General features: G+C 35.2%; 4 protein-coding genes across 7 annotated transcripts; 2 read left to right on the top strand and 2 right to left on the bottom strand.

Moving 5' to 3' along the window:
- The first annotated feature begins 958 nt into the window (after nucleotides 1-958).
- On the top strand, nucleotides 959-4,120 carry LOC128671504 (uncharacterized). The gene is made up of 5 exons (XM_053747991.1): nucleotides 959-1,098; nucleotides 1,651-1,746; nucleotides 2,060-2,149; nucleotides 2,435-2,512; nucleotides 2,830-4,120. Exons 1-5 carry the CDS (start codon nucleotides 1,041-1,043, stop codon nucleotides 4,032-4,034), a joined length of 1,527 nt encoding a protein of 508 aa, XP_053603966.1. The 5' UTR covers nucleotides 959-1,040; the 3' UTR covers nucleotides 4,035-4,120.
- Srp19 (Signal recognition particle 19) lies at nucleotides 4,095-5,554 on the bottom strand. The gene is made up of 4 exons (XM_053747992.1): nucleotides 5,395-5,554; nucleotides 5,140-5,317; nucleotides 4,750-4,889; nucleotides 4,095-4,235 (listed from the first exon to the last, which is right to left on the bottom strand). The coding sequence occupies exons 1-4, from the start codon at nucleotides 5,439-5,441 to the stop codon at nucleotides 4,166-4,168; spliced, it is 435 nt and encodes a 144-aa protein (XP_053603967.1). The 5' UTR covers nucleotides 5,442-5,554; the 3' UTR covers nucleotides 4,095-4,165.
- Nucleotides 5,555-6,527: 973 nt separating this feature from the next.
- On the top strand, nucleotides 6,528-7,791 carry wuho. Its single transcript, XM_053747605.1, has one exon. The coding sequence runs from the start codon at nucleotides 6,644-6,646 to the stop codon at nucleotides 7,772-7,774; it is 1,131 nt and encodes a 376-aa protein (XP_053603580.1). The 5' UTR covers nucleotides 6,528-6,643; the 3' UTR covers nucleotides 7,775-7,791.
- A 7,628-nt stretch (nucleotides 7,792-15,419) lies between these two features.
- On the bottom strand, nucleotides 15,420-25,382 carry LOC128671163 (uncharacterized). Of its 4 annotated transcripts, none has more exons than XM_053747422.2 (15): nucleotides 25,169-25,382; nucleotides 24,790-24,935; nucleotides 24,392-24,596; nucleotides 24,117-24,313; nucleotides 23,758-24,007; nucleotides 23,299-23,473; nucleotides 22,752-22,891; nucleotides 21,935-22,496; nucleotides 21,085-21,269; nucleotides 20,067-20,368; nucleotides 17,751-19,728; nucleotides 17,232-17,479; nucleotides 16,940-17,036; nucleotides 16,628-16,797; nucleotides 15,420-16,026 (listed from the first exon to the last, which is right to left on the bottom strand). In XM_053747422.2, exons 2-15 carry the CDS (start codon nucleotides 24,915-24,917, stop codon nucleotides 15,852-15,854), a joined length of 4,812 nt encoding a protein of 1,603 aa, XP_053603397.1. In that variant the 5' UTR covers nucleotides 24,918-24,935; nucleotides 25,169-25,382; the 3' UTR covers nucleotides 15,420-15,851. The 4 variants fall into 4 exon arrangements, with proteins under 4 accessions (XP_053603397.1, XP_053603395.1, XP_053603394.1 ...); XM_053747420.1 differs by lacking the exon at nucleotides 25,169-25,382 and adding an exon at nucleotides 25,021-25,162; XM_053747419.1 differs by lacking the exon at nucleotides 25,169-25,382 and having other exon boundaries at nucleotides 24,790-25,162.
- Between the last annotated feature and the right edge of the window lie 353 nt (nucleotides 25,383-25,735).

Below are 25,735 nucleotides of genomic sequence, written 5' to 3'. Positions count from 1 at the left end.
CAATTTAGAAAATATGCCTAGTCATATATCTTAAGATTTGTGAATGGCAGTAAAATTGACGCCATTGTAATGTACAATAACAGTGTCAGGCGAACGTGCTTCGAGAATGAAATTCCGTATGAGAAGGACGTGTACATTATTTATGACTCAACAATGTTTACCTTCCCGATAATAAGATTGTATGCTCTACCTGCAAGTGTCCATTCCACTCACGGTTTTATTTCCCTGAAAATGTAATCTTGTTAAGTAGATACTTAAGTAACATGGAGGCAAATATGTGATAAGGCATACTCACGTCTGGGCGGGAGAACTGATAACTTGACATACCTACTTTATGAAAATGATATTGTTCTTAGAATATCTTACCATAACAAATTGTAATTTGTTCACAAAATTACATGCATTTTATTGGTTTGTAAAATAGCACTTCGTCTTTATTCGTAATTTGGAGCTTTAACGTTTTGATTTTTCCATTTTAGCAAGTAAATACCTAATATACCGGTATAGGTATGCGTTGTCAGAAGGACGTTAGGATGCTTCCTACCTATAAACCTATTCCTAACGCTTCCTAATACTTATTATAAAAGTGAAAGTAAGTTTGTTTGTTACATCTTCACGCTTTATCTACACAACCAATCATTTTGAAATTTCGCATACATATATAGTCGGAAGTCAGGAGTACGGAGAAGGTACTTTAGGTATGACTTGGAAAAAATTACTGTTCCCGTGGGAAATTGACGCGGGCAAAAGCTGTAGTACCAAATAATGATTACGCCATCGCCATTAAAATATTAACAATGTCTATTACTATTATTAAATATTATTATTTCTTATTATTTTGTAGTCTACCAAATATTATTTTAAACTGACACGATTCACATGATTGAATGTTGTATGATCGAGGAATGTGCAATGTGCAATGGGCACGCGCAGCACTCGAAATCGTCGATTCAGCATTTGCATACGTTATAAATGTGAATTAACACAACTGCTGCGATTTGCGTGATTGTCGTCGAGTGACCGCGGTACAATGCCAGAAAATGAGAATCCGTGGATGGCATTACTACATTGTGTTTAATTGTGTTCTAATTATCCCTTGTAAGTAACGTGTTTCCATCAATTTCTTTATTATTTTTTTATCGTCATCACCATCTGTAGCTCTTTATGACCTACACATTTATTTTACATGAAATTAAAGTAGGTAGTTCATGTATCCACGAAAGTTGTAAACGAGTGTCTATAATAGTACCTACATTAACAAATGACTTACATTTTCGTAGCTGAATTGTGTTACAATTAGTAGACCCTTATTTTTATTCTTGCTATATTTCTATAATAATAGACCAAGAAAAGCGTAGAAATATTAGAAGGACAATTATAGCGTAGCTGCTGCGCGGTGTGAGTGTGACCTGCATCGTAGAGGGGCTACGCCGTAGACGTTGTAGAAGGAGTATTTGAGGAAGGAGTTATGTATAGTCGAATTGTAAGACAATCACATTATAAGAACATGTTCTTATATCTGTGACTACAATTTACATTCACTAGATATAGTAATCGCTCATAGAGATTATATAATAATGATAGCGCATAGACAATTTAGCTTTTAGTTAAAGTTAAACATAACAGTGTTTAATTAGTTAAATCTTACAGGTATATTTGGAAAACCGGTTTCCCTCAACGAAATAATCGCTGCAGAGAATAAGAAAACACAGATTTCCGAACTTACACGGAAATCCAAACTAAAAGGTACGTTTTTGTTGTAAAGAGAAAAATATTTAATTTCAATGTTTGTTTATTTAAAATGTTTTTTTAAGTTGATTTAATTGTAATGTCACTCAGGCAACTTCGAATTATATAATTATTTAAAAAACAAGTCTACAACCGACTTCCAAGACGCAGGTGAATAAGCGGCGCAACCAACTTCAACGCAGCGTTTTTCCAATCTGACTAAAATAATAATAATGCAGCAGTACTGAATAATTATAGTTTCCTCTCTCTCTCTTCCTGTAAAGCTTTGATATTTGTGTTAATAAAAATGGCAATTATATTATACTTACAGGTGGAAAAACGGTATCATTAAATGAATTAATTGCTACAGAAAATAGGAAAAGGCACGCCTCGTATCCTACGCCTGAACAGAAAATAAAAGGTAACTTTTACATTTCCATGTGTGTAGAAAGAACGATGGACCAACCTTTTTATTAGGATTACAAAACGTCTATTGGAATTTTAGATTGCCATTGAAGAGTTTTATATAAAAGTTGTTGGTTATATGAAAGCTTCTATCTATATTCCTATTTATTAAAATAGATTTTCTATAGCTTTCTTTTTTATTTCCTATTTTAGAATGATCTTTAATCATTGAGTGCTTTATTACGGCTTAGTGCCCTATAAAAATAAATCAGCATGATAATAAACATAATACGGTTTTCAGATATTTCTGAAGACCACTTGTCGTCAAACGAAGCCCCTCGCAAAAAGCTTATCAAATATAAAAGAAACCAAGTGAAAAGTAAGTAAACATAGTACGTACATGACAATCGCATTTAGTTGAAAAAGAGATATTATTGTATCATTGAAAATGATAATTTGTTGATATCAACATATGTTGATATCAACAAATTAACATTTTTATGTTACACATATGTGTATGCGACTAGGTACTTGGCACGTTTACGTCGTGTTAGAGGCCTTAGACTTCCGTATGACCTAGACTAGACCGCACACCTGCAGGAAACGTGGTTCAAATTGGGTAAAAACAACAGACAGACAAAGCAAAAATATAAAGCTCTAACATAGATATGAAGTACTTATTTTTATTTCTTTCAGGAATTAGTCAACTATCATTATTCAAGGACAGAAGTTCTGACATAAACAACGTTTTAAGTCTATTGAAACCACAAGAACTACTGAACAAGCTCCGCCAAAGAAATAAAAGTAAATCAAGTAAACGAGAAATCATTCACAATGAGGACATCGGTGACAACTCTATTTCTCTTTTTCGGAATCTCAACCATTTTTTTGACAAAGTCTTCCATAACGACGCGGGCACAGCCAATAAATTTAGAGCAGGAAAAATCAGACACAACAAGATTATTACCGAAAGAGACGGAATGGTATGCACCTGCCAGCAAAAACCTGGCCTTAAGCGGTCAGCACTCCGTATTAAATCGCCAAAAAAGACAACTGCTCATGCCAAGACTATCTCCTCTGAGGTCTCGGCTGATACCGAGGCTGCCGCCGCGACAGCCCCTGATCCTGCCCTGGCTAACGTCCGCAGTTTCGGATCGCATAAGAACCTACCCGTACTACTTTCAAGAAATCCCATTAGCAGTAGGAGAAACCATAATGGACACAGTGAGAGAGGCAGCTCCGCATTTCACGGAGACCTTAAAAGAAATATCACCCGGAATAATGGAAATAGTCAACATAATTCCCGAATCCGAGAAGATGCATCCAATACAGAAAGTTATGAAGAATCTCCCCACAGTATTGCACGAAACAGTTCAAGTAGCGATGGATTCGGACGAAGAGATAGAAACAGCACCAGAAATAAAACCGATGAAGTCTTCAAAATCGCGGAAAGCAAAGATGGCAACTACAGATCCAGCAAAGAATTTAATGGAAAAGTTACAATCGAAGTTGGAAGAAACGAAACAGGAAGTGAAATATCTCTATCAAAACATGTTGGAGGACTACGAGGACATGTACCCGAAGATCAAATCGGCGCTAACGCAGAGCCCATACAATCCAAAGAAGATCATGAAAAAAGCAACAACTATGTCGCACTCGATCGCGCCAATGATCAACGAATCTCTGACAGAAGTGGCCCAATTACCACAGAAGCTGAAGAATTTAGTACAGAAAATATCACAGTGATATCCATACAAGATTTGTCCAATTTAACGTTAGCCCTGCAGAGCGCACCAAAAGGCAATTTGCCTGTGGTAACAATTTTTGGAGGGTATAGCGTTGCGAAAGACATAAATGGCCAAAATAAACTATCTGAACAATCTATTCACATATACTCATAATTAGCTTTAGAATGTCTCTATTGGTAATATAGTTAGTATAAGTATAGTAAAATAAAACCATTTGATATATATTTTGTTTATTTTCTTGAAAATATTCTTATTATAATAAAACATTTTATGTTAAAACATGATTATCTACGCCCTTTTTTGCCCTTACTTTTGGTGCTGGCCTGAGTAGCTTGAGGTTGTTGGTCAGCTGGCCTGAAAATGTAGAGTATTAAATGTAATATTTATGGAAAATGTATTATATTGTACAATCACTATTATATTATAATATAGGGTACATTAGAATAAGTCATTATAAAAATATGTTTATAATGACTTATTCTAATGCAATTTTATGCATGTACCAAATATTTAGTAGTGTGTCAGGGTGCAGCCTAATAATAACTGCTCAGGCTTTGTTTATCAACAATCAGTAGATATTTTATGCTATAACACTATTATTTCAGACAGAATATTATACCAATATGGCATCACTTACACAATTATAAACTGTAAAATTGTTCATTCAAAGAGCCAAACTCTACCTTGTTTTACTCAGGAAAATCAGTTTCATTCATCAAAGCAACAAAAATCAAAATCTACTTTACTTCTTTTGTACTTTTTAAAGTTACATGTTTTAGTCTTTTGTGGCAAATTTAAGGCCATTGAAGATCATGCCTAATATGCCTAGTCATTGCAATTATATCAAACATCTGTTCTGACGACACACCTGTTCTGACGAGTCTTCAGCTTGGGTATTGTTTCACCAAGGTACTTCATTACAGATTCTCTTGTAGGGAACTCTTCTTTAACCGCAGTGCCATCATCATTCCTCAACTGTACCCTGATCCTGCCTCGGAACAACATTTCCTAAAAAAAAATATGACATTAATTGTCCAGTTCATATTCATTCTTATGAGACTTCAAAAGTAATAAGCAATTATGTCTAAACAAACTTTTTTCATATAACTCTCAGGTCCAACTGCTGGGCAAAAGCCTGCACTCTTTCTTGCACTTAATTTATTAAGCAGCACTTGATTTCTAATTTAAATGCCAAGATTATAAAGATAGCACTTAGTAAAAAATAAGAATATTAGATGGTGTTTTTTTGGCAAATTACCTTGCTTCTTTCTCGTGGATAAAGTTTATTTTCAACTCCCACATGCAGACCTGTAGCCAAAAGAACATCTCTTATTTCCTGATGTGTTGGATTTTCGACACAATATTCTTTTGCCAGTTTTCGACCTTCTGCTAATGTTTTCTTACTGTTTAGGTAAGCAGGATATATGCAAACCCATCTGAAAATGGTAAAATAGCACTATAAAGTCAGAGCAATTATGACAACAGTAAGAACTGCTTAGAGAAATTGCAAAACCTTTCAACATCACTATGTTTTTTCTCTGGATTCCAGGAGCTGATCATTTTATTTTATCAATTTAACAACTAGAGAGAAAGAAAACCAATATTAGTACAAGTTTGTATTAGTTTGTATTGCAATGCAATGTTGAGTGATGACACGTCATGTCACATTGTTATGTCAATGTCAAACAATAAAAATGTCACTCCGTCCCTAGCGATGTTCTGTTTTGGGAACTGGTCAAAGAACGTACTCGGTAACTTCCTCAAAACCGACGAAAATAATCGTAAAAAGTGTATCGTTTGTAAATTAGATGAGGCTACTATGACACGTACTGTAGTACGTTTGCTAATCAGTAGCGTCATGCTAATCAGTAGCATCTTCTGTATGTATACAATAAAATTTCTCTAATAATTTTGCCTCGTCACCAAAAATTAATTGTTCGCCACGCGAAAAAGTATATATTCTACAGTTTAGTTGAACTATCATGACTCTTCTTCAGGTGTTCCAGATCTTCGATTTTTATACCTCAAGAGAAAATGCTCACCAGACTGAACAATTTTTGTTAAGTCAACATTTCTATATTCCCTATAGTTTAGCTACACCATCATAGGTCTACATCAGGTGTTCCCCAGATCTTCGATTTTTATATCTCAACAGAAAATGCTCGACTGAATAACTTTTGTTAAGGCGTCATTTCAATATTTCCTATAGTTTAGCTTCTAGTTTTCCTATAGTTTTCAAAATAATTTATACCCTATATGTTGCCCAGGATTTATAGCCATATAATAAAAGAGTTTCATTCTAATCCATCCAGTAGATCCGAAGATTAGCGTGTACAAATAAACAGACAGATATAGAGACAGATTTTTTTACAAATTCTTACTCTGTTGCTGTCTCTGTTGCCTAATTTTATTTTTATGTAAATTTATTCAATGTACACGATTTTTTTTACTGTCTTGTTATATGTATTGATGAAGATTGGCGCTTTTTGCCTCCAATGTTTGTGTATCTTAGTTGTACCAGTAGCGCCATCTGCGCTGAGCTTTGCGTAATATCAGCGAAAGTTTCAAAGATGAAAAGAGAATTTCCAGGCACGTCACTAGCATCTAGTATCGCTCTATCTGTCATTGTCAATGATGTCAGCGACGCACGCAATCGCACGGCATTTGCAGCGCGGCGGCGGTATAAAAATCTAACCTCGCAACAAAATAACTCTGTAGGTGGAAAGAAAATATTTAAATGAACGGTGTTTACAATATAAATTATGAATTGTGTAGGCGTATGTGATAAATTTGTTGTGGTTGCAAAGGGTCTTGTTATTGATGTCTTTGATTATTCTACGCACAAATACATACAGGCGCCTAAATTCCAAAGTTTAGATGACGATTATATTAATGATGTAGCCTTATCAAATAACACGAAACATCTTGCTTTTATCACATCAGCTTCAAAGCAACTTCTGGTTTACTCTTTACCACTGACAAAAGATGAAGTTTGTAAGACATTCCAACTCCCAAGAAGTGCCAGTAAAATAAGATTTACAGCCAACAATGAACAGATAGTGGTTGCTGATAAAAGTGGTGATGTCCTTATTTATAATATTAAAGAAGAAGACAATGGATCTAAACTGTTAGGACATCTTAGTTTACTTCTAGATGTATTACAAACAGAAAATGGGAAACACATCATCACATGTGATAGAGATGAGAAAATAAGGGTATCATGCTATCCAAATACTTACAATATTGAAACATTTTGCTTGGGACATAGGGAATTTGTAAATCACATAGAAATGCTGCCACATGACTCAAGAATATTATCTAGCACATCTGGAGATGGTACAATTTGTTTTTGGGACTACATGACGGGAAGTCTTATTTATAATATTGACACATTTGATGACATAGAAAATGAGGAACTCAAAACTAAGTTTTCCCAACTTATGGATGAAGATGGAATAGAAGTCAATGCTCTACCAATAATCCATTATATAGTGACACAGATAAATGAAATCAGCAGTTTGTGTGCAGTTTACATACACAGTTATAATGCTGTGCTGTTTTACCATGTAAAAACTATTGACAATCAAGTCACACATTCTCTGGCTCAAAAATTGACCCTGGATTATGTTCCAGCTGCAATCAGATTTTATAAACTATCTTTCTTTATATACAATGATGTGAAAAGCTATATTAAAATATTGAATATTTTAATGGATCATGATAAATTTAATTTACAATTAGAAAAACAAATAGACTTAGTTGAGTTGAACAATAAAATAGAAGAAACAAAATACAACGTTGAATCAATCAAAATTTTATATAAGCGTAAATTTGATAATGTTCAAGAATACCAGGAACGGAAGAAGCAGAGACTTGAAAAGAATTCAAAATAAATCTTATTATCAAATAATATTTTTTCTTGTACTTTCTCATACATATTTCTCTATTCATCTCTTTGAGAATGCTATGGTTGCCTCTTGCGATATCCCTGGGAGGATATGGAATGGTTCTATTCTAGGGTGGGACCTCACAAGTCGACAATACACAGTATTAATTAGTATTGTATGGATGTAGGTATATCTAGAGATGTTGAAAGTGTTTGCAGATGTTGAAAGTGTTTGTGACCGTACCTATACTCACTTCCAATTTAACCAAATATTTAACAAATCTATTATTAGTCCAAGCGCGTTCGGGTTCACTTAAATTAATAAATATTTAACAAAAAAGTGCATTTGGCGATTTTAGAGCGTAGTGAATTAGTTTGAGATTTTAGTGTTACCTAAACATATCATTTATAAGTATCTAAACAAAACAGCTCCAATGCTGAAGACTTCGTAAGTGAACCTGCAGCCTGCCAACACTACACAAGCTGAAAAACACGGGTGAGAGCGTTCCATGTTATAAAATATCCCCCTTCATAAATATATCTTTACCTAGAGCTATATACTTAACCCATAACGTAAACAAACCCTTAGCGTAACAAGTTCTCCAAGTAGCCAACAAAAAAGCAACTATACTTCAAAGAAATAATCTTGTCCCACCACTTGAATCCTGCAAGGTCAGTGCCAAAATCAAATCCAAAATACACATTCGTCTTTACTTATGTATAGATGTACTGCTTTATTTGTTTGCCAGATTAAGTAAAATAAAACATGAACCTGTTCTAGTGTTGTAATTTAATAGTTCAAATATTATATAAAAGAAATAAATAGACAACGCGCGTTCGGGTTCATTTAAATACATAAATATTGAATACAAAAAAGTGCTATTGGCGTATTTAGAGCGTGGTGAATTTGTCTGAGTTTTAGAGTTACATGTAATACCAACAAGCCAACAAAAAGCAACTATATTTCAAAGAAATAATCTTGTCCCACTGCTTGAATACTACAAGGCAGTGCCAAAATCAAATCAAAAATACACATTAGTCTTTATTTATGTATATATATATATATATTATGTATTGTACTGTTTTACATGTTTCCTAGACTAAGTAAAATAAAATATAACCTGTTTTTTCAAAGAAAACCTCAAAGCTATAAGATAAACAAAATGAAAGAATTCCGGTAGCAAATAAAGGCATCCCAGATAAAATTTAAGACAATTAAAAATATTTAAATCACAACACATAATATACTTCGATAACGAATATAAAACGAAGATAAAAGAGTCTCGTCACGCTTATAACTCATATGGCACCTCAGATATTCCGCCAACATTTGTCTTAAATAACCTAATATTACATACTTATTCTATAACCCAACATAGAACATACCGATAATTCCAAACAACATTCCTAGGCGCAACTCGCCCTTGCAACAATAAAAAAAAAAAGGCCCAATATAAAAATAAAAGATAAGAAATTAGAAAGACGCCATTGAAACCAGGAAACACAACAAACACAATAGCTAACACGTAGAACAAAAACAAATCCACAGCTGCAAGCCATAAATGAATAACATCGTCTGACTTGACGCAAACCATAAATTAAAACAAAGCAATTGATCCCTACAACAAAAAAAGGCATGAAGGTTACAATTTATTACAAAATAGAAAGCTAGCAAAAAATATACCCTATTACGCAAACGACTCTATAGACAAAGGAACCCCGAGCATTATAAACCTTTATTACCTACCTAACAAACTCACCAAGTTGGCACAACCCAGAGATTTACATTCGACGTTATAATTTAATATTGGCATTAGGTACCACAAACCAAACTTCATAACATATTCAACTAAAACTAATACATTTTTCTCCACAGCTGTTTTAGAAATTAAGCTCTTTTTACAGCATAGAAATATGGAGATATACGCAGACACCATAACAAAAATCCCAGGTGATGGTAACTGTCTATATAGAGCAATCGCATACCAAATCAACGATCTGTTTGGTATTACATTCGACCATCTAGCAATCCGACGCGACTTAGCTAAGTACGTTGAGGATAATCAACACAACGATAACATACACCAAGCTATTAGGAGTAACCTAAATGACACACTAACAGATCTACAGACTCAAATCAACAAATACCTACAAGCTCAATATAAAGAAGGTACCTGGGGTGGGACTGATATATTGATAGCAGCAGCTGAATACTACAGCATCAACGTCAAAATCTTCCAAGGCTATCCGCTAAAAGAAACAATACAATTCAGCCCGAAAAATAATGACGCAGCAGGTTGCATAGGCCTGATATTTAATGGAAATCATTACGACTGCTTCAAGAATCATTTGGGCGCTTCTTCACTAAACCCCACACAAAAGACAGAAAGCTCAGACGAATGCACCCCGGAAGAAATAACTGACGAAACCGGCTACAGACTAATAAGACCGAAGCCTCATTACACAACTATAAAACAAATAGACAACATCAATATCGCTACATGGAACGTAAGAGGCGCAGCGACCTTAAACAAAAAAGCAGACATTGACTCGATACTAGAAGATAAATTGATTCACATTGCATGCCTACAGGAAACCCACTTAAAAACAGGTTCTTACAAATCTAAACACTACCTCTGGTCTCTATGTGAAAACCGAAAAAGGGGATTAGCCATCCTAATCAGAAAAAATTGCGGTCTCACAATAAAATGGACAAAATCAAACACAAACAACATGGCAGCGCTAATCTACCTAGATAACCAAACTACACTATTTATAGTTAATATACGTGTCTCAAACTCAACGTCAGCGGCAACAAATGATTTAGCTAAATTCATACATTATAATACTGGGCGACTTCAATGCACACGTCGGCTACCAAAACCCAAAGACACGGCATAATCCAAAACAAATAGGTAAAAACCTGCATCACAAAACTACAAACAACAACGGTGAAATCATGACAGATCTATTAAGAATGGGAAACCTCCGACTGGACACATCTTTCGGCCGCAATAGTTGTAAAACGACATACAGATCCGGCCGCAATATTTCACAAATCGACCACATTATGACCCAAGCTAAAACTCCACCATCATTTAACTATATAAAAGGCGAATACTTACTACGAATATTAATACGCCACTTTCGGACCTTAAAATCATCTGGGGCAATCTAAGACCTTTAAATAGAAATACCAACAAGACCCACCAATTTAATACTCAAACAACAACACCCAAAAACAAGGAGCTAAACACATTTAAATATAAATCGCTAGATTATGAACTACTTCAAAGTAAAGGCACAAAAGAAAGATACCAAACGGAAGTAATTGAACTTTTAAATAAAAGACAGCAGAACAAAATCAAAGCCAATCTTTCCTGGGAAGAAATAACAGGAACTATGAAAACAGCAGCCACGAACATCCTGAAATTTTATCGGAAATATTCCAGAGATATACAGGTTAGCTCTAACAAAACTACAAAAAGCAAAATGCTTGAAAAACTAGCGGCCCTCTGACCCAATCCACCAAAAAATCCTGAAAAAGTGCAGATATCACCTACAAGCAATAGAGGTCGCCGAGGAACAAGAAAAATATCGTGCATTCTTCAGTGACCTATTAACTAGACACCCCTCAGTAAGAATGAAATTCACATGCGAATTCTATAGAAATCATAAGCAAACAGAAAGACGCCGACTAAAGCAGACTTTTATTCCTATGTCTAAATGGGAACAAGTACTGGCAAAAACAGAAGGACAAATCATAGAAGAATTGACAGGCGAAAACGCAAAAAAAAGAACTAGGCGCGGAACCTACACTATAAGAAATCGAAGGAATAATAAAAAAAAAATGCGCAATAAAACAGCCCCGGGAATAGACCAAGTCGTAACAGAATGATACAAAGCCAACCCAGAAGAGCTAAATTTAGAAATTCTAAACCACATTCGAACTGCATGAAAAAAAAATCATACTGCCATCCTCATGGACTCAGTCGATTCAAGTGCCACTCCCTAAAAAAACTAACCCGAAACAGGTAAATGACTACAGACGTATATCAATATGTAGTAAGGGATACAGAATTTATGCAAACCTTTTACTAAAACGACTGGACGAAACAATTGAAACAATAGACAACTACCAAGCCGCCTTTCTAAGTAATCGCTCCACGGATGACCACATGTTCACCTTACGTCGAATATTGGATGAAGAATGGAAAGCGGGTGAAAAAACTTTTGTTCTTTTGATCGACATAGAAGCAGCATTTGACACCGTGGATCACTCAGCTTCAGAGATATAATCGCGTCTAGAACAAATAAATCCATGACAAATCGAATCATAAAAGCCACTTTGAATGAATCTACATGCATTAAATGGTTCGGACAACAAACCAAATGGATAAAAAAAGGTAAGGGTGTCAAACAAGGCTGTCCCATATCACCAAGACTCTGAACAATAGTTATGGACGACGTCTTCAAAACACTAGCGGAAGAACTACCTTATATAAAAATTAATCAAGATGACAAAATTCAACTACCAATTATTCTAGCCTTCGCGGACGACGTAATCATAATATCAAATGATATTCAATAATTAAACGAAATTTTTGTAAAGGCCACAAGTCTATTAAAGTCAGTAGGTCTTACAGTAAACGATACAAAAACGAAATTACTAGTTCGCGACCCACTAAACATAAATAACAGGAACTTTTTTGTACTGGGAGAAACTACTTTATCTCCCGTTAAAGAAATTAGGTATCTAGAGACCTACATCTCACCTGTACTGAACAGGAATGGTACAGTAAATGCCCGCTGCAAACAAGCGATCAAAAATTCGAAGACTCTACAAAAATTTATTTAAGAGTTCCCGCATGCAAGGGAAAACAATAAAACTTCTTTACAAAATGGTGATAGAACCAACTATGACCTACGGCCTCAAATGCGCAGCACTAACAAAAGCGAATCGCTCAAAACTTAGAAGATACGAAAGAATGATTTTACGCGACATGCTAGACAATGCAGGCCCCGCACATATGTACAGCAAGATACACGACATTCTGGATGGAAAAACTATTACAAAAAGAATCAAATGCCTTCGAATGTGTTACTATGGACACATACTACGACGCAGAGACCCACATCTACTACACGCTGCATACAAACATGAAGCAAAAAATCGTAAAATAGGTCGACCTATTTATACCTGGAAAAATTCCCTACAACAGGACATGGAATACTATAAGAAAAGCCCTTCAGAGTGGATAGAGCTCGCAACAGACAAGAAAGAACTCATTTCAGCGGCTAGAGAAATATACAAAATGGACGAAACGGACAGCGAAATAGAAAACGACGAAACCGTCACCAACACACACAACGAAGTCAGCGAGGAAAACGAAACACACCAACGCTCTCCTCCATCGAATAACCCGTCCTCCTAAATTCCAATATTGGCTACAGGCTGCATAGTCGGTTGATTGTGGTCGACCGGTTGCGGCTAGTCGACCGTCCTCTCCCATCCCAGAGCGTGTCACTCCTTATAAAACCGTGCCCCCTGGTGTGGGGTCGTGGGTCTGGGCTTGTGCGACGCCACCGCTTCCACCCAGCAAGGTAGCGGTCGCTGGGAACGTCCTCTGATACCTCGTATTGACAGCAAAAGTAAGCGAGCTCGACGCTGTTTTGTTGGCAAGGTGAAGCATGTAGACGAAGGACGTATATTCCAGCAAACGTGACTTTGATGGATGGAAGCAGCGTCGCATAGGTACGGCCAACGGCCTGTATTCGGTTCGTCCGTTTCAGCTTCGAGCTGGCTGGGTGTGGTGCATATGTTCATGTTCATGTTCATTGTATGGATGTAGGTATATCTACTCCATTCTTTTTTAAATTATATTAATCTTTTTGACGACCTTGGTGGCACTGTGGTAAAGTTCTTGCCACTGAACTGAGAGGCCCGGGTTTGATCCCGGTCGGATCATGATTGAAAATGATGTTTTTCTGATTGGCCCGGGTCTTGGATGTTTATATATATTATGCATTTGTTATAAAATATATTATCGTTGAGTTAGTATCCCATAACAAAAGTCTCGAACTTACTTTGGGGCTAGCTCAATCTGTGTGATTTGTCCTTATATATTTATTTATCTATTTATCAAGGTTACGTAATTTTATAATTTTATGATACAGCAATATAAATTAAAATAGCCTAGAAAATCATTTATAGGTTTGTTCGTTCTAGGAAATCATTATCAACTGAACGTTCTGTATTATATGTTGATCGACAAGGCAGTGTGCTTGAGCCCCTTCTTTTCATCTTCCAAACACATACTATATAACATAATCATATTAACGATCTTCCAAACACTACCAAACATAATATGACTTTATTTGCGGACGATAGCACGGTAACAATAAAATGTAATGATGTAAATCTTTATCAATTAGATATTAATGCAACTTTAACAGCCATAATTGAATGGCTTGATAGTAATAACTTAAAGATAAATCTTGACAAAGGCAATATAATGCATTTTAGTCAAAGACCGCTTGAAAATTATAAAATACAATATCAAGGCCACGTGTTGAAAGAAGTTGATTCAACAAAATTTCTAGGCCTAACTATAGATTCTAAATTAAACTGGAAACCCCATATAGATGGTTTAAGTAAAAGACTTAGTAGTTCGGCGTTTGTACTATTTAAACTCTCAAATGAATTAAACATAAAAGCGCTTCTTACAGCTTATCATGGTTTAGTGGAATCAATACTTAGATATGGAATAATTTTTTGGGGCAATTCGACGTTTAAGGATATAGCTTTTAAAATGCAAAAACGCTGTATTCGCGCAATGTTTAGACTCCAAAGCACTGATAGTTGTCAGCCGTTTTTTAAAGAACACAAAATTCTTACACTTCCGTCACTTTACATACTTGAGGTAGCAACATTTGTGAAAACCAATGCTCATTTATTCCCTCGTCTAGCTGATGTTGTATTGAGGAATCATCGAGATATCTATCGATTATGCATGCACCAATCTAAAACTGCTTTACTCGGTAATAGCATAGTATGTATGGCACCGAAAATTTACAACAAAATTACAAATCAATATAAAAGCTTACAATTAAATCTATTTAAAAAGCACCTCAAGTCTTGATTAACTGATGAATGTTATTATACTTTAAATGAATTCTTTAATGATAGACTAGATAGAATTTAGTGCTAGTAATTCTTTATTTATTTATATTTGCATACCTATATTCGGTAAAACATTTTTGACATCAATTTGTATATTTGTACTCATGTTTTTGGCAAATAAATGTTTTCTTTCTTTCTTTGAATAATATTTCCACAAAATTCAACAATAAAGTACATGTGATGCGCTCCATACTGGCGTTGAACAGTTTTTCAAACTTTGGTGATTCTATAAACATTGCTTAATGTTCACGCATTCGCGTCGGCATGTGTCAAGAGTTCGGTGATAATGTGGAGCTGGTACATGTATTTCTTTTATTTATCTATGAGCTGGCATGAAGACTGTTTCCATGTTGGACTCTACTCGTAAGAAAAAAAATTACCATCACACCAGTGCGACAGCAGTGTGAAGGTGAATCACGCTCGGAAAAAAGGAGTGTAGAATGGGTGTCACCACCAAATTAAAAATCAATTCCAACCAGGTAGTTATTTATTATTTCTCAGTACAGTTTCAAACAAGAAATATGAAATGTGCAAGTCTTATTAGGTTGTACAAAAATAAATGAAACCTAAATAACCTTTTAACATCATTTTACGCTAACAAGTTAATATCTACGCGAAGTTTTTATCAATAATATATACTAACAAAATGAACTAAAAATCACAATATCACATTTTCAACTAAACACAACAAGGCATTATTACGTTAACTAAGTAGTTGATATCTTAAACATATTGCTTTTATTAGTTAGAGCAATAGCTATTGGCCTGGCGATAGATTTGTTTGGGAGAAGAAATAATTTTATATCTTTATATGAATATTTTAATAATACATTTTAGATAAGTATCTGTTTTTACAATCGCCATAGTTTCTAAATGCAATAAATACAAGGACATTGACATTTTACCTAGATTTAAGCACATTAGCAAAGTTGCGGAGTTGGGAGCCGAGATTGTCGATGTCGTTCAGAACACTGTCCACCTCCTGCTTGAGATCCATCAGATCAGGTAAGTTGTTGCAATCCGGTACATTCAAAAGCGTAGTGAATACTTTATCCCACAAGCCTACTTTCATATACCTAAAAATAAAATATTTTATAGAACTAATGGATGAGAAGGACGACCGTCACCAAAGATTTGGAACGACGACTGGTATGCAAACATTTCTCTAAAGGTATGCAGTGGCGGACCTATCAGACCCACGCCTCGCTTTTTAAATTAGCGATCTCTCTCATCTTCAAGTGTTCCAGGTTTAATTTATGAGGTTATGGGTAAATCCGGGAACAGCAAAGATGGTTATCTAATTTTCTATAAAATCACAGCAGAATTTTCAACATTTAATGTTTTAAATGATGAAAATTCGGCTGTGATTTTACAACCAACGTCTGCCTGCCTGACGTCAACCCTCATGGGAATACTATTGTTGCCTATCAGCAGCCATCTTGGTCGCCAATTTTATTTCTATAGTCTAATCAGTCAAGAAAATAAATGAGGGCGCCTTCTACTGTTGGCTGTCAACACTGGGTGTTTATCAACCAATCTTGACCATTCTATTTGGTAGGTATTGCATTGGCAAAAAATGTAATTACATTTTTTTGCCAATGCATTTTTAGTCAAAAATTCGTTTTTTAAACTTTCTTGACAGACTGTAGTAGATATGCAAACTACATTATTTCTTACCTAGGCAATTTCTTATCTATGTTCCATTGGCCTAAACGATTGGCCACTTTCATGTAGCTACCCATTAGTATAACGTGTATTGTACCAGCCAAACAGTACAAATCAGTCTGGTACGTCCATGGCTTTCCTTCCCGCATTTCAGTACATGTGAACCCTTCAGTCGCAATCAACTGAAAAATAATAAAAAAATCAATAACACATACATTAAAAACACTAAGTTTTAATAAGACAGCAAATTAACTTCACTAAAACGAAAAGTTGCATGATTGTTTAGGATACTTTTTTCTTCAGCTTGTGTCTTTTTATGCTTACCTCATTGAATGTCGTTCCATCAGGGAATAAAGACATATCAATAGCACAGCCTAAATCAATTAATTGTAAGGATGGAGTTCGCCATTCTTGAGTTGGGCTGGAAAAAACAAATTACATTGTTTTTTGATTTATGAACGCAACTGGCGTAGAAAAATATGACGTGAGTAAGTTTAAATAAATTTATTTTGTCAGTGCATTACTCGATAATAAATAGTTACAAGTGTAGTAGGCGCTTGCCAGTAAAGCATAGGTAAATTTATCTTTTACATTATAATGTATACAAACAACTTACATTTTCATAAGCAGAAAGTTATCTGGCTTAATATCTGCGTGAATTATCTGAGCTTTATGAAGATAGTGCACTATCGACAGTATTTCTGAAGTTAACAATATCACTATGCATTCATTTATACACTTTGAGGTCGCAATCCGCACTTTGTTAGCAACATCCAAAAGAGAACCGTATTTGGAGTACTCTGACACAAATAAACTTGCATTCTCTCCTAGAAAGGCTGTCGTGATGTCCATGTATCCTGGAAGCTAAAAAAGAGAAAATATAGTGTTTATAAAATATATTAAATATTATATACCAAACATTTCAAACACACAATACTTGTCAATATCTTACATTTAGCCTTAGACTCCACAGGATAATAACAAAAAATATACTTATACAGATCTGACAATTTTACATTAGTATTGTCAACAATATTTATTTGTTGAATAACAAGCTGCTCTTGCTGCTGAGATGTGAATATCACCATTGTAAAATAATTTAATATTATCAAGCCAAAATATTAATTATATTTACCATAAAAGGATCCTTTATTCTCGCCTTAATTTCCTGGCAAATGTAAAACTCCCATGGCCGACTCGGTTTTTGATATTTTACTGCAACGGATTTATTACTGTGTAAATCCAAGCACAGAAACACGGCTCCATAATTACCCTTCCCTAATTGTTTTTCAATGGCAAAACGATTGTTACCAATGGTAACATTAGTTGCTGGTTGAAGCTTAGGAACAGACCTTACTTCCACATAACCTTCGGCGTGAGTTTTATTAGGAAACTTCACATATTCTAATAATGATGTTAAAATCTTCTTATTAAACGGATCAATCACTTTCGGGAAATCAATGTCCGCCGGTCTTGGTATATCACTAGTTTCCACCAAAGATATTGAATGTGTTGACTTGAATGCTGCACATTCCATAGAATTTTCACTATCTACATCCATGCCATATCCATCAGACTGGAAGTCAGATTGTCTCGAATATACCGATGAGATTCTACTCTCTTTGCTTACAGAGTCCCTGCTGTCTTCTGACTGGAATTCAGCACGATGTTCGAAGTCTAACTGCCGCTTAGAAATGTCTTTCTGCTTGTCGATTGAATGCACTTTAGCAGATTGTATAGGAGTCGCGGATTGGGCAGTCATTCCATCTTTACTGTCTGAGTCGGACATTCCAGAAGACGGTGGAATTTGACCTTGCTCAGGGCTGGATACATATAGATTCTTATGCATTTTCTGAGAAATGCTAGGACTGTTTGTAAACTTCGGAGTATTAGCATTATCTTTAGGTTCATTCCTATTGGAAATGAAATTGAGGAACTGGTTAGAGAATCCAACATCTGGAGAGTTCTGGCCAATTTTCACATTAGGCTGATCATGCCTTATATTTCTTAATGCAGATGTTGGACTCTTATGAGAAGCATTCTTAGCCTGTGGAGTCAATTTGTGTGAGGCATTCGGTTCAACAGTAGGCAATTCTTGTGCCTTCATAGGTGTACTAACATGAGTTTCTTGCCTCCCATGAAGTTCAGTCATTTCATTAGGTGTATTAGCACCATGCATCGTCACATTACGATGATTGTTCTGAGGTGCCTGTGGACTTTGATAAATTTGGTATGGCTGGTTGATTGGTGCCCCATATCCAGAATTGTCCATCTGTTTTGGTGGCTGCCTGTATGGGTTTTGCATCACATTATAATTTTGGTTACTATGATTATGTTGATTATTGTTAGCATACATATTTGCGTTATTATACTGATTATGCATGTTGTGGTATTGTTGGCCAGGAACTTGGTTGTTTCTTTGATAGTACTGATTGTTTTGGTACTGCGGTTGATGAGGAGGGCTTTGGAAGACTGCTGGAGGCTGTTGTTGCTGATGGTTTGCGTATATATGCTGTCTGTCCGTTTGACTAGGATAATGATATTCTTGTCGCCCAGCATATTGATGCTGAGGACTCATCATTGGATGTCCAGGGCTGTGGTATCCAACTTGGTTTGAATATGTGGGACTTTGAAACCCAGGAGGCACAGAGGGGCTCATTGGATGAGGACTCTGCATGCCCGGGTGTTGTGGGCTATGGTATGCATTAGGATTTGGGCTTGCATATCCCTGTTGCGGCTGTTGATTCACTATTTGATTGGGAGGGTAACCCTGTTGATAATTATAGTTTGTTTGATAATGTGAATGTATAGATCTTTGAGGAGAGTAGCCATTATAATTTTGCGGTATTGGTTTTTGATACTGGTGGTCATGAGATAGGTAAGGCACTGAAGGGGATGGCACGACCGGTTTATTTTCGGGTTGGTCACGTTTCTGTGGGTAGACTCTTGCAAAAGTTCCGTTAGCCAGACGAGGTTGAGCGCTCATAGAACTTCTTTTGGAGGTAGTAGGCTGCTGTGAGGGGTCTTGATTATTGTACATTGAATCAAAATTTGTAGTGTAACCAGTGAAATTAGTTCTTGTTGACTGTCCCGAGGAACTAGAGCCCGATTTGCTGAAAGTAAACATAATAAAAAATTAATAAATAATTATACACATACCAATAATAAATATATGTAGTACACCTAACTACATGTATTTATTATTGATATGTGATTTATATAGGTGGACGCCACTAATTGAATATTGACCTAAGTATTAAAATACCTATTAAACTATGAAAATCGTTTCCAACTGCTGGTCCTAATTTTAAGTCAGTGTTATTAAACAACATAATTTTATTTATTGAATAATAGACAGGTAGTTTGTTGCAGCTGATGCGACAAATTCAAGACATGTTGTCTTTATTCCGGTCCTGTGACATTAGATGGCTCTAAATAAATATTATCTTACCTATTATACTCTCTTGTTGCTTCCATGATAACAGATAGCCCAGCCCCCTGATTGTCCACAGTGACATGTTGGTCTGCGGCGTGCTGTCGTGACATCTCCTCCCTCTTTAGCCCCGGATCCACGGGCTCAATCACACTCTCGTCTATACTGAATTTAGGCACAGAAGGAAATTTTCCAGATTGATCAACACAACTGGTAGGCTTTTTAAACTGAGACATGTTGGGCGTGCTTGCGTCTTTGATGTTGAAGTTAAACACTTGTGTGCAAGAAGGCTCTTCATAATACACAGTTTTGTTTATCTGCTACAAAATTAATATTTGTGGTTATAATAGTATAACTATTCTACTTCATAATAGTAAAAGATATTACTATTACGAAGTAGATGACAAGGTCAGAGAAATGTATGATAAAATAGATGTACTTAATCATTTTGTAATGATTCAAAGTTGGAAATTCTATTTAATTCAAAAATGTTTATAAACAACATCATAAAAAAGGTATTTTTTAATAAATATAACTATATTTAAGGTATTGTTAAACAAACATAACATTCTTTGCAAACGATGATTTGAACATAACCTCATGTTTGAATCTTTACATGCAGTCTTTAATCCAGGAAGCACCTGGAAAATGCTAAAATGGGAGTATTTTATAACACATTATTAATAAAAAGACAAATCAAATGAGCTCAAATGTGAACTTCATACTAGTTATAATGTTTTTGTAATGACATCCAAAGAGAAGCATGAAAAAGTTTATCTCAATGAAAAACTATCAGTTTTTCTTATAACTACTAGCGCCTCTTCCCGGCTTTGCTCGGGTAAGGCCATTAGAAATTATACACCTAAACCTTCCTCTTCAATTACCCTATCAATTAAAAAGTTCCGCTGCCTAGTTTTAAAGATCTAAGCATACATATGGACATACAGACAGCAGTAGCGACTTTATTTTGAAGTGATGTAGTGATTAACATCTTCAGAGAATACTAATCTAAAAAAAATAATAAAAGAAAACATACATTTTGTGGAGCAACAGATGTGGGCATGGTAAACTTTTTGGCATTTTCCTTATCATCAGGTATCGCCTTCAGTTCAACCAAATCTTTGTTCTTGGTGTTGAGAGCCATGGTCATTGATCTATCCTCGTGTATGTCAAAATTTGGTACTTCAAATTGTTGCACTACAGGCTGCACCATGGATGGCTCTATAATATTAAAAATAAGTTTTAAAAAAAAATTAACATAACTGACTATTAGAAAAAAAAGTTGTTTTTTTTCTTCTAAATTTTTGACAAGGCACTTTATTTTACTATGTCTGCCTTATAAGCTAGATAAGTTTATATTAGAGATCCCCCTCTAATATAAACTTATCTAGCTTTCATAATGCTTGTCCACAAGATATAAATGGTCTTAGCCACCTGTGATAATGGACTGCTCAACACTATGTTCAGCAATCCATTACATATGGGCACTTTGACTAAAAATCTATTGCATAGGGCAGAATATCGACCACATTCCAGCAAGACGTGTATAAGTCTTCCTCCTTGTTACACACAGTACACACATCTGACCGAAAAAGGGTTAAAAGAGCATTATGACTAAATCTTATTTAGACTAAGTAGACAAACTAGCTTGCTATTGGATTAGATCTCTGTTACACTAGATCTCAGTTTAACTATATTTGTGAATTGGCTAAAGATAAATTATGAGGTCTCCTTGGTCTACTTATCGTTATGTTAAAAAGAATAATTTTGAAAGACATAATAAAAAATAAATTCTGTATAAATACAAAATTCTATATCAATATATGACGATATGATAACAAAGCTGAAGATCTTGTTTTTTTTAATGTGCTCTAAAAAATCCTTACCATTATCATTGAAAAGGTTCCTAAGTTCCCATCTAGCCTCTTTTGTGTTGACAGTAACAGAATCACCAAGAAGATTTCCCATCAAACTTCTATTGAATTCCTCCATCAGATTATTCTTTCCATAAGCTCCTCCATTCTCATTGTCATATGTACTGCTCAGGTTGCTAACTTTCTCCACGCGATTTTCTTTATCAATACCACTTTGAGAGGGTCTTTGATTCTCATCATGCTTCCTAGCACTGAGCTCACTGAATTCTTTTGAGTCTAAGTTGACAAATACTTTCGGTTCACCAGGAGAATGTATGTTTGTCACTTTGGTGATATTTTGTAATGTAGGTATAGTTAGTGGCATTAAATGCCCTAAGTGATCTTGTTCAGGATCTAGTGCACAATTTGCTAAAGTTTCTAAAGCACTGCACTGGGCAAGTGTTGCATTTATGTTGTTGCTAAAATTTGGTTGCTCTTCCTTTAGTTCTGCAGTTTCAGTCTTGACAGTTTTCACTAAATTGTATTTTCTTGATCTGATTTCTTCTAAACTGTATTCTGTTTCATTGATATATACCTGTAATTATTAAATTAACATAAGTAACAAAACTTGGGTGCTGTTTTCATATTGGTAAGGTTCCCAATATAGGCTACCTTCTCATTGTACAAACATATTCACCATCCTTTCGATAAATTAAATTTAAATGCCGATTCAATACAAGTACTTATAAATTTTTGAACACAGAGCTTTTATTGGGGTGGTACATTCTTTGAGACATTAATGAGCCATTTGAAATATTTAACAATTTCAAATATACAATATTATACAAACCTCTGTCTTATTGTAACAAGGAATTTTTGTTGGATCTGGAGGATCAGGTACACTAAGAGGCACATTAAAAACTAAATCATCTGCACAGTAAGCCATATGGTTTGGTGGCAACCTCATTTCATCCTCTTGGTCTTCATATGCTTAAAAATAAAGATAACTGTCAACATTTATATGTACAAAAGCATTAAATCTAAAGTCTATGTACAGTAATATATTAAAGTAAATTTAACCAATTGGGCTTTTTATCATGTAAATTAAAAGGAAAGACCCATATCCCATAATCACATGGTGTACATGAATATTCATAGATACCTTTATTTTATATCCACACTTTTTTTTTCTATTTATATAGGTATTAATTATGGAAGTCTGAAGGTCCTTATTTACTTTATATTACTATTTTTATGCTATTGAAAATTACCACATAGTACACCAGAAGATTATTAATGATAACAATTGAATACCTACTACACATAAGCATAATTATACTACCAGTTTTTTTGCTTTGACAAAGACAGCACATATTTTCAATATTTGCATTACTTACGAGTGAATGGTAAAGGCTGGTGAGGCACAACATTAGAATGCACCATCCTTGTCTTGGGATTAGTCCAAACACCAACTTCTTTCTCATTTTCTACATTGGCACAGGCTTGTACTAAAGAGGCTGGACCTGGGTCCTCAGCTACTGGTATAGCAGCATGAGAAGTTGACGGAGCATCCTGTGAAAGGTTTCTAACATCATTATTTGGTATTATTACGAAAACTGTCATAAAACATATAAAGTCAAGCATGGTGTTATTAGTCACTGCTTACTTGAAGTATATTTTAATAATTTCTTATATTATTTGCCTAGGTGAAGTAATTACACCTTCAGAAAACCTAACCTAGGTGCTTTGAATTTACTTTTAAATACCTATACTTTCATTCACTTCAATGAAAAGAACAATTTTATTAGTAAAACACCCTTCAATTTGAAGTGTTATCAATTTTGCAAATGTCTCACCTCAAAGACATTGACCATGACATTTGAGTTGGGCATTCTATTGTCATAGTGCTGCTGCCTCACAATGCCTGGGACTGTACTCCGAACATTCTCCCCTACTCTCTGCACAGGCACACTAGCTATGTTTCTCCTCTTAAATGACTTTAAAGATGTAAGGGCCATTCTTGTCTCTGCTAATGCTGATGCTGCCTTTCTTTTGGTAGGAGAATCGTCATGCAGCATTCTTTGAGCAAAAAATAGTTGGAAGTTCCTAAAATTTAAAAATATAAACATACAGTTCTAAATTTGCAGAATAATATCAACAGGTATTGAAGAAATTTAAAAAAATACTAAGTACAAGACTCTAGGCTACAACTTACATGTGAGCTTGCTCAAGTTCATCCAAGGGCTGTGCTTTGGCCTGAAGGCCAAGCATATAAACCTGATTAGCTTTTTTATAGTCACCAGACTCTTCACAGTAGCATGCCCAAGCACGATAAAACTCTGAACATTCAACACCTATACCTGTGTTGTACAACCTTTGATAAATTTCCAAGGGATTGGAGAGATAGTCAACCTAAAACAAAACTATTTTTATAAGTACTGTTTGAATTAACATCCACTTATAACCATAATGAATTTAAAAGATACTTACATATTTTATCCATAATTTAACAAACCTCCTATCTTGGAAATATCTTTCATCTTTTTCAAATAACTGTAAACAGTCTTTGATCAGTTTGTCCATATGACCCTCATGGCCATGTTTGGGATAAGACTGTTCTACCCACTGGATGTAGTTGAACCATGGATCCAGTGGGTCTGGGCCCTGATAATTCCTAATTGCTGCTTCATGTTCCCTGTTATGAAACAAGAATAATGAGATTGGTGATCGAAATGTTAGTTGTTGTTTTTATGACGAATTCGTGCGAAATAAATCATATGATCGCAAGCTGATCTTTACCATGACTAAACGATAGAGGAAATAAATACCAAATGGGTACTACTTCCAAATAAGACCTGATAAAAAGGTAAAACGCAGAGATATCTTACTCTTTCTGTAACTGCAGCTGCCTTAGAGCGTCGACGTCGGATTGAGCTTGTAAAGCTGTCCCAAGTTGCACAAGGTTTCTACCACCTCTCAGTGGCTGAATATTCTCCTTACTTATATCGATGTCCATTTTACAAATTAATTTGTGCTGAAATATCACAGCATGAGGAATAAACACACGATTGCTTGACCACAATAGGTAATGTATAAAACACCAATTATAGTACCCTTACAATATTTATAATCGTTCATAACACACACACAAGTCTGAAAGTAATCATAAATCCCATAATTATTGAATAAATGTTTAGATTCATGGGCTTTTCTGTTTCGAAATCCCAAAAAAATTGGCGACAACCAACTGAAGCACCAAAGACTAACCTGAAATTGACAAAACTTCTATAGAACTTTTTGTCTATTTCTATATTTAAATGTTGGTAAAAAAATGACCGTTGCTCGCACGAGTCGTGCCGTGCCACTCGTTGAGGCGTTGAGGGGAGGAAGCGGATTCGTCTTGTATTTAACACTGTGTTATGAAACCCTATTCAATGATCCACTAAATCCTTTCTTTTTCCTTTAAACTCGCACCACGATTTTGGTCGTAAATCTGCAACAATATTGAAAATTGGCGCTTTTTGCCTTCATTGGCAATGTTTGTGTACCTTAGTTGTACCAGTAGCGCCATCTGCGCTGAGCTTTGCGTAACATGCGCTATTACTGAAGTTTTGAATACTTAGGTACCTATGTAAGTAGGTGCTCCGATGCGTAGGGCTTTGGCACTTGTTGAGAAGCTTTGCTAGTCAGTTTAAGTTAATGTTACAAACCATGGATTTAATAAGTACTTCGGGAGTACCTACTAATTCCATATTACAAACACATTCCTCACACATATTTCTGCTGTCCTGCATGAACAAACCAGTGAGAGCAATGGCGTCTTAAAAAAAATAT

The sequence above is a fragment of the Plodia interpunctella genome, chromosome 7 (assembly GCF_027563975.2).
Source record: "Plodia interpunctella isolate USDA-ARS_2022_Savannah chromosome 7, ilPloInte3.2, whole genome shotgun sequence".
NCBI classification, from domain to species: Eukaryota; Metazoa; Arthropoda; class Insecta; order Lepidoptera; family Pyralidae; genus Plodia; species Plodia interpunctella.
The sequence above is the reverse complement of the archived record's forward strand: the minus strand, read 5'-3'. Positions and strand labels throughout refer to the sequence as shown.

Coding starts and splice junctions, on each gene's coding strand:
- LOC128671504 (XM_053747991.1), top strand. CDS start 1,041: ATGAGAATCCGTGGATGGCATTACTACATTGTGTTTAATTGTGTTCTA. Junction 1,099..1,650: donor TTGTGTTCTAATTATCCCTT/GTAAGTAACGTG, acceptor TAAATCTTACAG/GTATATTTGGAAAACCGGTT. Junction 1,747..2,059: donor ACGGAAATCCAAACTAAAAG/GTACGTTTTTGT, acceptor TTATACTTACAG/GTGGAAAAACGGTATCATTA.
- Srp19 (XM_053747992.1), bottom strand. CDS start 5,441: ATGATCAGCTCCTGGAATCCAGAGAAAAAACATAGTGATGTTGAAAG. Junction 5,318..5,394: donor AAACATAGTGATGTTGAAAG/GTTTTGCAATTT, acceptor TACCATTTTCAG/ATGGGTTTGCATATATCCTG. Junction 4,236..4,749: donor CTGAAGACTCGTCAGAACAG/GTGTGTCGTCAG, acceptor CTACATTTTCAG/GCCAGCTGACCAACAACCTC.
- wuho (XM_053747605.1), top strand. CDS start 6,644: ATGAATTGTGTAGGCGTATGTGATAAATTTGTTGTGGTTGCAAAGGGT.
- LOC128671163 (XM_053747422.2), bottom strand. CDS start 24,917: ATGGACATCGATATAAGTAAGGAGAATATTCAGCCACTGAGAGGTGGT. Junction 21,270..21,934: donor GAACCTTTTCAATGATAATG/GTAAGGATTTTT, acceptor TTAATATTATAG/AGCCATCCATGGTGCAGCCT. Junction 19,729..20,066: donor GCAACAAGAGAGTATAATAG/GTAAGATAATAT, acceptor GTTTACTTTCAG/CAAATCGGGCTCTAGTTCCT.